General features: G+C 38.7%; 2 protein-coding genes across 3 annotated transcripts in view; one reads left to right on the top strand and one right to left on the bottom strand.

The window, feature by feature from the left end:
• Window positions 1–7,961, top strand: part of LOC122257111 (uncharacterized) — an 8,542-nt gene extending 581 nt beyond the window's left edge. The window contains exons 2-9 of the mRNA XM_043022187.2: window positions 2,951–3,141; window positions 3,572–3,679; window positions 4,181–4,357; window positions 5,297–5,398; window positions 5,762–5,974; window positions 6,243–6,430; window positions 6,906–7,092; window positions 7,356–7,961. Of these exons, the coding sequence (XP_042878121.1) occupies window positions 2,951–3,141; window positions 3,572–3,679; window positions 4,181–4,357; window positions 5,297–5,398; window positions 5,762–5,974; window positions 6,243–6,430; window positions 6,906–7,092; window positions 7,356–7,625 (1,436 nt within the window). The 3' untranslated portion in view covers window positions 7,626–7,961. The remainder of the gene's footprint in view (window positions 1–2,950; window positions 3,142–3,571; window positions 3,680–4,180; window positions 4,358–5,296; window positions 5,399–5,761; window positions 5,975–6,242; window positions 6,431–6,905; window positions 7,093–7,355) is intronic.
• An 840-nt stretch (window positions 7,962–8,801) lies between these two features.
• The window catches only part of pelo (pelota mRNA surveillance and ribosome rescue factor), a 9,737-nt gene continuing 3,538 nt past the window's right edge, over window positions 8,802–15,000 (bottom strand). For both annotated transcript variants that reach the window (XM_043022188.2, XM_086551682.1), the window contains exons 2-9: window positions 14,018–14,221; window positions 13,330–13,483; window positions 12,761–12,898; window positions 11,930–12,058; window positions 11,352–11,445; window positions 10,807–10,999; window positions 10,498–10,604; window positions 8,802–10,294 (exon numbers count right to left, since the gene is read on the bottom strand). In XM_043022188.2, the coding sequence (XP_042878122.1) occupies window positions 10,200–10,294; window positions 10,498–10,604; window positions 10,807–10,999; window positions 11,352–11,445; window positions 11,930–12,058; window positions 12,761–12,898; window positions 13,330–13,483; window positions 14,018–14,221 (1,114 nt within the window). In that variant the 3' untranslated portion in view covers window positions 8,802–10,199. The remainder of the gene's footprint in view (window positions 10,295–10,497; window positions 10,605–10,806; window positions 11,000–11,351; window positions 11,446–11,929; window positions 12,059–12,760; window positions 12,899–13,329; window positions 13,484–14,017; window positions 14,222–15,000) is intronic.

The following is a 15,000-nucleotide window of genomic DNA, read 5'->3' as shown; positions in this document are numbered from 1 at the left end:
GAAATTAATGAGCGCTTGCACCCCTGAAGCCCACAATCTGGGTCCCGATAGTAGGGGAGGGCATGAAGTAGATCAGGGAAATTACGGGGTAAAATATGAATTCCGGCCATATTTCGTATGCAAAATCTTAACCAATTACCTACCTACCTAACTTTGCTTAGGTTTGAAGTTTGCCCTAGCCAAGGGGGGGCTTCGCCCCCCCCCCCCTGGACCCCCCCCTTTTAAGGCACTTCGTGCTACCTCGTGCTACTTCGGTATCATGAAAACCTTAACCCAACTACCTACCTCACTTTCCCTAGTTTTGAAGTCAGCCTTTGCGAAGAGGGAGCTGTGGATCTCCCCTATTCAGTGCACTTCGTGATACTTATGATGCGTAATTAGTCCTGTAGATGAAAATGCCGCGACACGGATAACCCTCACACTGCGCCATGATGACAGCAACTGAGTCTTCGTCTCATATATTCCTCAGGATAGGAAACTAGGACCGATGATGACGCGACCACTCAATAGAGGGCACTATAATTATACTGTAAATAATGGGGAATATTGCGCCATCTGTTGAGAGAACATAACAGCACATGCAGGTAATTCCTTGGGGGTTTCCAGTCCACAGCTTGCTACTATCCGTAAATACGTAAACACAGCCATGTTTGAATTTTAGGGCGAGGATGGTGGATTCGGGATATCTTGCCCAAGGTATGTTGCACGAAGTGCCCTAAAAAGGGGGGGTCCAGGGGGGGGCGAAGCCCCCCTTTGGCTAGGGATTAATTCAAAACTAGGCAAAGTTAGGTAGGTCATTGGGTTAAGATTTTGCAAGCGAAATATGCCCCGAAGTAGGACGAGGTAGCACGAAGTGCCTTAAGAAAAGAGACCCAGATTGTGGGGTCCATGGGTGCAAGCGCTCATTAATTTCACTATATATGAATAGTAGAGGTTGAGAGGAATCCATCGATACCACTTTTGTGGTATTTCGTAACGCGGCGTTATTCGGAAAATTTACCGGGTTATTATTTGATGTTGATTTAATTGGCTGTTCTATCCAGTCCTGTAACTTGCTGCGAAGGAAGGCCCATGATTTTCCAACCCAAGAGTGACACAGCAGCAAGGCACTGCTGTGGCAGAAAATAGCAAACCTCCATTGCTCATATTCTGGCATCATGGAGCTTGGACTGTTTCCTTAATTGTTCTTTTTTTGCATGAATACACGAGGAGGTTTGTTTTCCTATGCTGAACCCCAGTAGGCATGACGGATCAACATGGCCAGTGATAAACACGCACGTGTCGTCTAAATAGTATCCTCTTGTCATTGTTTTGGTAATTGTTATTAACCCATTCCCGCCGGGCCGTTTCATCCTTTTTGGCGTCAATGCCGGGGCTCTCGAACGCATAGGCCTAAATCAATTATATCATTGACGGCATATGACGGCACCCGCGCTATCATATTACATAATCGCCATCTGTGGCCGGCGGCATTGGGTTAAGAGAATTAGTAGTGTTATTAATTAGTACTGATCAACTGCTTAAAATGTGAACTGTCCATTCACACTAGTTTTAGTCAGTGTTAACTATCTCAAGCAATGAATGATAAGGACATCAAGTGCTTGGGAGGGAAATTTCTTATGAAACTCTAAAGAGATATTAATCAAATGGGAAAATAATACCAGTCCTTTGTGCCAATTAGTTCAACTTCCACCGCTATTGACACTTTAGAAAAGACTAACAAACCTCCACCATTTTTATTCTGGCAGGAGTATGAATGTTGCAATTTTGGCAATGCTTTCAAATAAGGAATCAGTCCAAACTCTTGTCTTGTCAGAATATATATGTGGTGGGGGTTTGTCAGTCTTTACTACAGCACAAAGCATGGATGACAAGAGGATCACTTGACACATTGCTATTTTCAAGTTGGACAACAGATTTTAGGCCTTTTATCACAGATCACCGAAAGCTTCAAGTGGCTATGGATAAAATACGGCCTGTATAATTACTAGAAAGTTTCATTTTAAAAGCTGCCATGACAAGACTAAGATTCATATGGCATTTCTGTGGTCTCCAACCCCAGGGCTACATATAGGTTGCATAAGAGAGGGCTTGGAGTGGAGTGGAGTGGCTTGTTTATTTATTTATTTACTTATTAGGCAAAAATTAAGAACCAGACTGCATCAAGCAATACTGTGGCCTCTGCCCTCCTCGCGCCAGAAAAGGCCAACAAATCACCATCACATTTATTCTTGAAAGATAGAGCAGGGACTGGTTTCATATTTGTTGATGTATTGTAGAGGTCAACTAGCTTTTAATTTGGTATCTGTCCAGGGTATACATGGTGAGGCTTTGTTGAACATTGCTGGAACACTGATAGGGGCAGAGTCCTTGGCAATAAGTCGCGTGGGCTAAGCTTTCAGGAGTAAATTCACAGACTTTGCTAAGCGATTAGAGGCTAACTTTTACTTTGCTTACCTTTAATATGAATGTAATTGTGTTTGTGTCCTTCACCCTTTCAAAACAGGCCACTATTTTAAGATGTGTTTTCTATTATTTTCTAGACTTGTGGTATGATGTATGAATCTATATATGATATATTAGCTAAGTGATACTAATTAGCATTTTTGTAGGATTTAGTAATTACACAATTGAAGGAATAACTAGCTTATGTTTAAAGAAAAAAAAAAAGGCAATGGCTGCTAAAAATGTCTATTCAAGGGTAAAGGATCATTAGTTTTTCTCTGTTTTGAACTTTTCTGATAATTGATACGTATCACATGAAGATGATATGAGTTCAATTTCTTGAATGTGAAGCAGGACAGTTCCCTTCAGAAGATATACTCTTGGTGAGCTCAGCCAAGTCTATATATATCGATGGATGTATCCCTCTTCCTTTTCCTTCCCTTTGCACTAAGTGAATTCGTATCACTATCGTATCGGTAACGCCCCTCCTGCATTCCTCCCACAGAATACGTGCCAAACATCGAGAAGGGCCGCATCCACTACTGGTCGCACACGGGCAAGTGCGGGGTTCCCATCGAGTATGACGGGGTGCCCTTCATGCACGTCGGCAGGTGGGTCCTCATGTGCCACCAGGGCCAAGACATCAACAAACGTCACAAGGAGAAGTACCAGATACGCAAGCACATAGAGCAGCAGGCAAGTTATTTGCATTGCGGTGTTATTTTTCTTTCTGTTATGATTTGTTGTTATTGTTATTGCCATAGTTATTATTAGCATCCTACTATTATTCTTATTATTATCATTACAATTATCATTATAAATATTATCATTATTATTATCATGATTGCTGTTATTATTATTATTGTTATTATTATTGTTTGTTATTATTATATATTAAATTATTACGGGACAACTCTTCTTGATACTGGTTTTATTATTATTATTATTACTTTTATTACTATCATTTATAATAATGCAGTTACTATTACTCATATTTTCAAATTTAACCTTACTCCCTCCTTCCCACACACCCACACACACTCTTTCTTCTTTTTTTCATTTAAATTGTGTGTCACTGTGTGTATATATCATGCATCTTATTATTATTGTCCCTATTATCCCTCAGGAGAGTGGAGTAACCCCAAAGAGTAGAAACCGCACTCAGGTCACGAAGAAAGTGAACTGCCCGGCGGAAATATACGTGAACCACATCATGAAATTCCCACAGCACAAGGTGAGTATAGTTTTCTGTCATCCTTTCAGTTGAGTCACACTGAGACTCTAGTTCAGCTGCGGCAAGGACTGAATTTATCTACTTTCACTGTTGATGAAGTTAATAGTTTTTTATGTTTACTTTGGGTGAACACATCCTTAACCCACACAGGACGGGTGGTACAGCATGTGTACCGCGCATTCAAAAGCCCAGTGGCCGGGCGGCACAGTATTGTGCCAGCCATTCAATTGATTTAGGCCTAATAATTCGAACGCCCCGGCATTTGGACATTCAAGGCTAGAATTCCCCCGTCGTGGATGGGTTAATAGGCATAATGCTTAGCATGATTAATAAAGGGAGAGAGTGAGTGAGGGAATGAGTTAGTGAGTGAGTGAGTGGGAAGGTGAGAGTTAGAGAAGGGGGGGAAAGAGGGAGAGGAAGAGTGTGTGTGTGAATGAGTGAGTGAATGAACAAGCGTCACATCAAACATCAAGTCGCCACTTCCCCCTGATGTTCCGACAGGTACCGAACGCACTCTTGGCCATCAACTCCCTTCCGACAGACCACATGAGGAAACTTGCCAAGAAGAAGATCATTAACAGCTTCAAGCGCTACTCCAACCGCTTTGTGAGGGAGTCGTGGTACTACGTGCGGCTGCCTGACCCTACGGCGCACGAGGGGCATCCGGTGATCGGCCTGGTAAGCGGTTTGTGTGGGAGTCTTGGGGTGCGGAAAGAAGAGTAAACGCCTTCAGTGTATTTGAAAACTGTGATTTTGACATGGGTTTTAGTATGATTCAGGTAGTTTTTGTAGCTTGGTTTTGCTTGTTAAGATTTTAAAGTATGATCTTATTTAGAAGTATGTTCTAGTCTTCTTCTTCTTCTTCTTCTTCTTCTTCTTTTTTCTTCTTCTTTTTCCTTTTTTTTACCCATCTGCAACAGGCATTTATATAGGTTAGATCACTTAAGTTGTTTACTCCTTTAATTTTGATTTCCTATTATGCCGAATGCTAATTTGAATCACTATGTTAATATATCATAGATGGACTTTTCTTTCATCTATTTTAGAAAATAACAGAACACACACACTTGGATTTGTTTTGAAATGGGTTTTAGTGTTCAAGTTTTATTATTGAACATATAGTACCTCATAATCTTATATAATGCCTTCATGTATTTTGTAATCTTTTAACCCCATCATAATGTCTAAAGTTTAGTTTATGTATATTATTTCCTTCTTCCTTTTTCTATAGACCATAATTTTCTTTCAACAATTTTGTAGCCTTGAAGTTAAAAAAAATGTTTTATGGTCCTCTTTTAGAAATAACTTATGTATCATAATTTTCCAGAGTTGTTTTCATATTCATCCTTATATCATACTATGTTGCTGTTAAACCTATAAATGAAAGGATCATGGCTTTGTTCTTATTTTTAATCAGTATCCTTTATGATAAGATCCAAAACAATATTCTGTACACAATATCTTGATCTTCTTCTTACTGATCCTTAATGGTTAGTGTAAGCTAGAAATAATTTTCCACAAACAGAAAAGAATGAACAAACAAACATGATAAATATGATATGCTTTTCACCAAGAAAAAAAGAAAGTTTCCACATCATAGAAGTGTTTACATTGCAGGTAAAACAGGAGCCAGTGGCCAGTCTGGCAGCGGAGGCCACCATAGAGATTTCAAGTCAAGAAGGTGCGCCAACCACAGTGAAAAGAAAAAAAACAACCAAAGTAAGTGCATTACGTCTTGTGTAGATGTGGTTGTATATTTCTGGTAATAGGTTTCAACTTTGAGAGGTAAATAGAATAGAGGCTCTTGTGTCTTTTCATTGATTTACTTGTCATTACTCCTCTATGCTTATGTGTCTTTTCATTGATTTATTTGTCATTACTCCTCTATGCTTATGCCTGGATGATTTTTTGCAGCATAGAAAGAGGATTGAAGTTGATTATCAAGAAGTAAATGAAAATTTGAGTTCATGTTTTCTGATCTAAAGTCATGCAAGCTGCTTATTTATATCTTTCTTTTATGTTTTTCTCTCTCTCTCTATTTTTCCATCTTTCTGATCTTCTCTTTTTGACCTCTTCCCCCAGAGTACAAGATTTCGCACCAAAGAACCAGTTGACCCTAGAGTGCTGCAGAAGATGTACGAGCTGACGAGACAGGGCGTTTCGACGGTGAAGATGATGCAGGAGTCGATTGCTGAATTTGTCAAGGAGGAGCTGTTCCCCTTCGGAGAGCCTCCACCAACAATGTACAGACGCTACAATCCTACAGCCTCCGACATCCAGAATGCTATGTACAAGGTGAGAGAGATTTAGGTAGATTTTGGGGGAATTATTCGTCTGTGAATTAGGTTGTTGTGAAAGTTATTGACATAGTTGTGAATTGAGGTGGATAATTTCACAAGGTAAACTGAATTAGCAGTCTACAGTCCCTTTTGGAAATAGGTTATAAAGACTATGAAATCAGAACATCAGGGATTCATGTTGCATTATAAGTATACACCTTTCCCATTCCAGAACATTGGATATTAATAATTTTAGATTATTCTTAATGCCATTTTCCCACCAGGTTAAACAGGAGATGCGTTTGGAAGGAAAGAGCATCCTGCAATACCGTTGTGCTGCACTTGTACGAGAAATCACTGAACTAGTCGTGCAAACAGACAGTGAAGAATATCTCAATCAGCTGGAGGAACAGTTACGAAATATATACAATGCTGTCAGGAATACAGTTCCGGTTCAGCAAGTTCAATTTAGGTAAGTGCTAGTTATATTGGAATTTATTGTCTTGATTTTGGGTATGTATTTATGTGCATAATATAAGATTATAGATGTGTATACTGTTTTTTGTTATTACCACTATCATCATTGTTGTTTTAATAAGCAACTTCAGTATTATTTTTCAGTTCATAATCACCAAATAGTTTTCTTAATTAATTTGATATTGTCAGGACTTGTAAATTATATGAACTCTCCTCTAATAACTGCCTTTAGGAGGCTCATACGCGAATGTGCGTGTGTTTTGAGCTAGAGTCTGAGAGCATCTTTTTTTTCTTTTTTCCCTTATCTGCAAGTAATTTGAATAACATAAATATTACAATAAATTCTGCTTTTGTCTGTTTATTAGTAACGAAGCAGAGGTACTTTTTACCTTTTCAAAGCAATGCAAAGACTGCTTATTATAATGACATCAGTTCTCTCAGATCCTTCTACCTTCGTCTTTCCTTTTTAGTAAACCAGAACAGGAGGCAGAGAAGGGCAAGAGACTCTTGTGTGAGAGCCAGCTGGTGGCCACACTGCCAGCGGAAGGGGAGCCCAAAGCCAAGAGAGGCAGACGGCGCAGACAGATGGAGCACCAGACGGAATTGGAGGCTGCCACGTACCATCTCAAATTGGAAAACCAGCAATTACATTCTGGGGTATCTATTCTAGAAATTGTTTATTCTTTATTTCTGTTTCCTCCATAATCTTTTCCTTGGAGGACGACCTTTTGGTTGAAAGTATTAGATTGGTTCTCATTTAAAGTTTGTGTTGTATGATATTCAATTGCATTCTCTTGTAAAAGTTTGTTCTTTTTTCTTCTTAGCAACAGCATAAAAGTAGTTCAGTTAAATTTTAGGTTTTGGAATAAGCCAAAGCATAATTGTTTTTTTTTAAACCATTGCTTAAAATTTTATTTCAGGATCAGCAGATGGTGTTAGAGGGCGTACAACCAACATTCTATGAGGAGCAGCAACAGGGCCAAGTTCTTGAGCACCACCAAGTTCACGAAATCATACAGCGAGAGGACGGAACCATCACTGAAGTGTACTATTACCAACCAATAGAGCAGTACGAACAGTACGTTAAAGACGACGGTACAACTCAGGAACAAACTCAGTATCAGGCAGACACTATTATTATAGAGCCACAGAATATTAAGACAGAACCACCTCAAGTAGAAAATCTCTAGTCGAGATTTTCTACTTTGTAAAGTTTAGCAAACGACTTTGATTTGTATCCTAATGTGAAACCAAAGACTTGTGCTGACTTCAAAATAGGACGCCCAAATGTACTCGAATGAACTTACATTCTCTCCATACAATGGGGATGTCTCTTCTCAGGTTAGATTACAATATATTATTGTGCAGAAAAGACAAGCACTGAATTATGCACTTGTGTGGAAGTGGTTATACTTGATATAATAATGTATAAATTATTTGTTTTATTGTACAGATTTCAAATGCTTGTGATACCAAATTATGTAAGGTTATGAGCATTTCTATAATAAAAAGACAGGTCATAGCAACATATTTGTTTAACTTGAAACCTCTTATAAGGCTAACTTATATTACATATTTCATTAAACAAAAAGGAGTTTGTCATGTTCCTAATCTCCTTGTAGGTTTGAATCACATCTTTTAAGTACTGAAAATACAGTGCAATGACATAGAGAATAAACTACACACACTTTCAAAACACAATTTAGAAAACTGGATTTGAAATAATTTTGAACGCATAATAGTCCTGTCATGTTTGAAAAATAAAAGTTCATATACTTATTATTATAATAGGATATCTTTATTGATCTGGTTATGGTATGTAGCATACCAGGAGATACACCTGCTCTTTATCAGATGTTTCTTTTCTTATCAGAACTAGTCCAAATCAGGATTGTTAAATATACATAATAATACATCTGAGCAATGGAAAGTTACAGATATACAATATTAATGCAGGATTAATCCTGTATCATGACAAAATGTTGTTGTATAGTATCTTTAGACCATATCCGTACATATATATATATTTTTTTTCTTTTCTTTTTTCTGAATTACAATACTCAAACAGCTAAAGCTATCAAATTTACAGGAATTTATTTACTCTTTAGTCTACAAGATTTAAACCAGTAGCAATACTAACAAATGACTTACTTTTAGCCTGGTTTGTGTTTTTCTAAATAAAATTAATTATAGTTCTACTAAACCTTTGACCATATTTCTAACCCATCAATTTGGAGCAACTAAGCAGATACAGTTATTCACAGTCACTGGAAATGAAATTTGCATATTGTAAAGGCCAGACACTTTTAATATTAACCATAGTATATACACATATTGTTCTGGATACAATGGATAATGAAAGACACTTATTTTTGCTATCTATTCAAGCTTCAATGTGTCAACTACAGTTAGATTCATCAAACTGTCTAGAATAACTATTTGCTATTCTGATACAGAACAGTCAGAAAGATGCATTCCCAATATCAGGGGTAATATAATGATTGGTTATTGACTAAATGTTTATTCTTTCTTACAAAGTCCTTCTTTAATATAAATACAATAATAGTAATATCTATCTTCCAACAAATTGAAGATCATTTGGTATTTATGAAACAAAATTAAAGTTCACAGACATCATTCCACAAGTAAAAAAAAAAAAATAATAATAATAATAATAATAATAATAATAAAGGAAAAATTGTAACAAATCCTGATTGCCTTAAATATTTCCAAAGTAAACAGCCACTGCCACAATGTGTTAAAAACCACCAACATATACATACCTTAACAAAGGTACAAACATACTGTGTCTTTGTTTTTTTTTTGTTTTTTTTTGCATAACAATCAATGGAAAGTACACAACAGGATTAGAGATTGAGAAAGAATAGAGGCAACGAATCATCTTGAAATATTTACCTTTTTGCAACTAAACTATTGATACACGATCATATCTGAATAGTTTGCAGATGACGTTCAGGCATTATTCATTCGTTTTATGGCCTTTGAAGCGATGCAACATCTACACTGAAGGAGGAGGGCTCTTTTTCCCCCATCCGCAAAGGTGCATGCATGCACGCAAGCACATTGCTCGGTCTATAGCCTGGCCTCGCATCCAGTCTCAAAAAACAAAACAAAACACAAATACGAGTCTCCTGAACACTGCCAGATGGCGGGTGAGAGTTCTGGCCTTTCAACGGGACAAATACAGAGCTATCACAATTGACCAAATGATAATGCCTTTCACCAGACATAAGCAAGAAATGACGACAAAATCACAACCCACTCGTCAACTAGACTATTATAACAATGGTGCAATAAAAAAGAAACAGTTTAAGTGTCGAAAACTATGGTATCTCATGGACTCTTAAAAGGTGGCAAAGTGCAAACTAATACTTTGGTTTACTGTTTTCTTTTAACTATAATTCAAGCGTTTAAAGACCAAGAATGGATGTGACGATTTGGCAGATACACGTAAGAGCTAGTAACAAAAGAGGACATTATTCCGAGAACAAAACGAAAACATTACTGCTGTTGCGGTACTGAATAAAACAATTGTTGATACATAAGAGGAAATAAAGTATAAGGAAACAATAACAAAAAGAGAAAGAATGTATAAGAATACAAGAATATATTAAAAAAAAAAAAAGCAATAAAAAATCAGAAGAAATTCATATCTGTTTAATTATCAATTTGATTATCCTTTTATAGAACATAATCAAGAAAAAAAAAAGAAAAAAGAGAATTTCCTTGTGCCGCGATCCGCCTCACTCCTCGTCTGACTCTTCCGCTTGGTCCTCTTCCTCGATTTCCGGCATTGGGAAACGGAGGATGGCAGCCACGCCGCTCATCTGGTCTAGCTCTGAAACAGGAACGTGGGATGAAGTCATTCGCATTACGAATCAAAACAAGTGAGAGAAGAGGTTAAAAAATATTCCTTTGCAAATTCTACACATACTGTATACTATCATACATACACAAAATGGCAAAGAATACAAAGAAAAACAGCTCTTTGAATAAAATGTACCAAGGAAAATATACACAAAGTAAAATGAGGTCACTCACGTTCCCCAGACACGTGCAAGCTGGAGAAAATTTTGACATCGCCACCATTATCTTTGACGTCGTCCACCAGCCGGATGTACCTACGCCTCTCATCCAAGTCTTTTGACCTGGAAAGAGTTTCATTATTAGTTTACGGTTGATATCTACAGACCTGCAGACACTGTCACCGGTCCTCAGAGGTTAACAAAGTTTCAAAATAAATGAAAAAGATCTACAATATAAAATAAGAAAAATGTTATACATACAGAAAGAATGACACAAATGAACAAACAAATAAACAAATACACAACTCCTCTTCTACTCCCCTACCTGAAGAGTGTATCTGACACGAGCAAGGTCTCAATTGCCTGCGCATTGTTGGCCTTCTCCACGTGCTTGATTCCATAGTAGGCTCGATCTGGGTTGGTTCCGAACATGGTCATGAACTGCTGTAGGGCTTTCGTCTCCCCGGCTGCCTTTGTGTCTGCAAGTCTTGCTATCAAGGATGGGTCTTCGAGCACCTCTGGAGCAAGAAGGAGGAGAGAGCAAATGGTAAAAATGCATTTTGTCAAAGGACAAAGCAGAAAAACTGCACAATACATATTACACTGTACTGATGACAGTTATTTTTTAAGCCATGGGGACACAATTTAATTCTACTGAAATTCTACAGATTACATTAACAAAATACATCAGTCAATGCATCCAGACTTATTAAACGGAATAATTCCATCAAATAATACTAGATCAAGTCATCAATGAACTAAGGATCACACTCTCTCAAGTGAATGCACTATCTCCGTCTCTCAATGAAGAAATTCAACATCTTATCACACCTGAAAGAGCACTAACTACCAGTTTTTTAAAGCACTAACCTCTGAGAGAGTGTTTGAAGCCACTTGAGGAATGAACAAGAACAAATTTGCCTTTGTTATCCAGCAGAACTTTGTTGTCTGTCTGTGCTGCACTCTGCAAAGGTCGGGGCAAAGGAAGTCATTAATATGTCATACCTCAATTCAAAATCATGCAGTAAGTAAATCCAAATTAATTCCACAAAACAGGACAAAATGTCTCAAATCTTTCACAGCTAAATCACTACAAGTCTAATATTCTAGGCTTTGACCCAAAATGTTGTACATTGTATTATACTCTCCTTAACCATACAAATAATATTCAAAGCTAGGCTGTAAAAACAAAAACTATTTTTCTCTAAATCGACAAACAGACTCACACCCACAGACACATGGGCAGACACTCAGCCAGACAGACACATAGACAGACACTCAAGCTAGACAGACACATAGGCAAAGGAGCCCAGATATATGTGCAATGACTCACACACACACACACACACACACACACACACACACACACACACACACACACACACACACACAGATGGCCACAGGAAAAATAAAAATAAGGAAGGGGATTCAGGGTCAGGAAAACCAACCTTCATCATGTGCTCAAAGAACTGATCCTTCACGAAGCCTGGGGAAGCAATGAGGACAACCTTCATGACGTCGAAATTAGCGTGACGCATGATAGCTGCCATCACCTGGTCGAAGAACTTGGAGATTGCCTGCGAGGGGAGAGATCAGACTTGGATAGAAAACAGGTATTGGAGTGTGGAAGATGAGGCGGTGTGTATGAGAAGGATGGATAAGAGGTGAGGAGTAGGAAAAGGAGGTGGAAAAAAAGGAATGGGAGGAGGAGGAGGAATTAGGAAAAGGATGAGGAGATGGAGGCAGAGATGAAGGAGGAGGAGATGGAGGAGGAGATGGAGGAGGAGATGGAGGAGGAGGAGGAGGAGGGAAAGGGAGGACCAGGGAAAGGGAGGACCAGGGAAAGGGGGGAGGGGGGAGGGGAGAGGAGGAGGAGGAGGAGGAGAAGGGAAAGGGAGGAGGAGGAGGAGGAGGAGGAGGAGGAGGAGGAGGAGGAGGAGGAGGAGGAGGAGGAGGAGAAGGAAGAGGAGGAGGAGGAGGGTAGGGGAGGAGAGAGGGGGAGGAGGATAATGAGAAAGAGAAGTCAAAGCCAGATATGTATGTATGTTTGTATGTATATATATATATATGAAGTGTGTGTGCGCTTGTGTGTGTGCGTGTGTGTTCATACATCTCAGGTTTAAGGTACAACTTACTGTACAGTTGCAATAAATGTAGCATCATAAAGAAAGATGCAATATAAAGTCATTCTCAAATATCGAAACCTCAAACACAAACCTTCCACAAATTCAATAAACCCCCCCTCTATGCCAAACAAGAGACAGAAACCTGTGCCGAACCTTTTTCCTCTGGGTGTCGTCGCCTTTTCCTTTCTTGGGGATGTTCACGTCAATCTTGGCCCGTTCGATTGTCATGGCCGAGGTGATGAGACACACATATGCCAGACCCTCTTGCATCACTACAGCCAAATCTGCGTTCTGGATGAATCAACCAATTACTTCGGATTAAGGTCGTAAATGATGTTCAAAACTTACAGCGACACTCTTCTCTGTTATCGTTATTTTTTTTTATTCACACTTCTACATCATGCTAGAATCAAGGTTGCAATATTCCAAGTAGTCCAAAGATTTAACTTATCAATTTTATTCCCTTTCATATGACCCTGTATGAGGATGGATAACCTATTTGTTATTAGACATTCTGAATAATATAAGATCAATCAATCAATCTCAATTCCTCCATCAAACATGACATACTAATTGTGACAAGCATTCTACAAAATCATAAATCAATATCTTATAAAAAGTATCAAAGGTCCCAACATAATCATAGTTCCGACCCACACTCCCAGAAACCCCATCACTTCATCTGAGCGAGCGCAGAGCTTGGCATCCGGACTAGCACTCACCCTGGCTGGGTCGCAAGCATTCTCAACGCGCTCCAGAGTCACCGAGTCCCAGTGTTCCTTGAAGAGCGTGAACTTCTGGTTGGCTTCCAGGTCCACTGTGTGGTAGGCTCCCATCTTGATGTACTGGTTCTCCTCCACATTTCGGCCCTTCACCCTGCGGAGGAGGAGGAGGAGGAGGATGTGGTGCAGTAATTGTGTAGCAGAATAATCATGTGATGTAGTAACTATGTGGTGGAATAATTATATGATGGAGTTGTTATGTGGTGAAGTATTTGGGTGGTGGAGTAATCATGTGGAAGAGCAATTACCATGGTAATTTCACTTCGATGACATCAGGAAACAGAAAAGTCTCTTTAATTTTGAATCTGGGCATCTCTTCTAGGCTTGTTTGTCTGTTTTACTTCAATTACTTTATGTAAATTCCTCCCCTGACCTTAGGTGGTCAATATGGATTTCATATTAACTGCTCATACATATTGCTAATAAACAGTACACACAATAGTGTTGAGAGTGATGTAAGCCAACAGAGAAAAAGATGTTTGAGCATGTTTTTATTGATTATAAGTCAAATCTCCCTAAAAAATTCAATGTCTACTGGTATTAGCCAAAGAAAAAATCCCAACCTATCAACTCTCACACACAGGACAACAAAAGAGGAGAGAAAAACACAAGAGCCACACCAGCCTACCTGAGCAAGCACGCAGATGTGTCGTAGTGGATGTCCAACACTTGGATGGTTATGGTGGTGCGAACACGCGAGGAGGTCGATGAGCCAGTGGCAGATTCCTGCTGGACCTTGCGGGTGGTCGTGGTACGCAGACTGTCACCCTCGTTGATGATGTTGTAAGCGTGCCACATGTCCTCTTCCTCGTCAGGTACCAGCACCATCTTTCTGTATTGCGGAGGAAAGGTTATATTTAGCAAATAGTTCAACTGGTGTAAATTAACCCATTCATGCCGGGGCATTCCAGCCTTGCATGTCACAATGCCGGGGCTCTCGAACGCATAGGCCTAAATCAATTGAATAAACGACGCCGTATCGCATCGCATCGAACGGCCCACATGCTAGCATACAGTAGTGTAAGTAGTGTCCAGAGAGGGTTAACTTATTGCTGTTACTGAACGCACATATGCATACACAGAAAACAAGGGTGAAGTATATTGCTTTTACATTGCCTCTATTAAGACACATTTTATTATCATTGCTTTGAGCAAGAACAATATCAATGTAGGCTGGCTATCTATTGATTATCAGGCCTAAAAAGTATTAGTGCAGCTGATTACTTTAGTGGGAATGCAGGTATGTGAAGGGAATATTTTGCTACCATATCAACCATTTACTGCACTTAAAAAAGCCCCCTGAATAGGAATGCATTCAGAAATAACACAGTCATTCACTAAAAAACAATTTTGGAATGTCATCTATCCTTTTAAGGCTGCGCTTTATTATTTTAATTGTATTTTCATGATATTACTTAGCAGATATTTTGAGAATAATAATTTTAGTATGTAAATGTAACCATAAAGGTACAGTAACGAAGTCAAGCTATGATGTTGGCTAAAGGCAGTTATGAGTCTTTATACATTAGTTTAACTAAAAATAGCCCTAGAAAAAAATAAAAAATAAAGAGAACGTGCAAAAATTATTTTGCTTAGAGAAATTCTTTAGAA

This window comes from Penaeus japonicus, unplaced genomic scaffold, assembly GCF_977035675.1.
Source record: "Penaeus japonicus unplaced genomic scaffold, GWHDUDI00000001_assembly GWHDUDI00000025, whole genome shotgun sequence".
Lineage (NCBI taxonomy): Eukaryota > Metazoa > Arthropoda > Malacostraca > Decapoda > Penaeidae > Penaeus > Penaeus japonicus.
The sequence above is the reverse complement of the archived record's forward strand: the minus strand, read 5'-3'. Positions and strand labels throughout refer to the sequence as shown.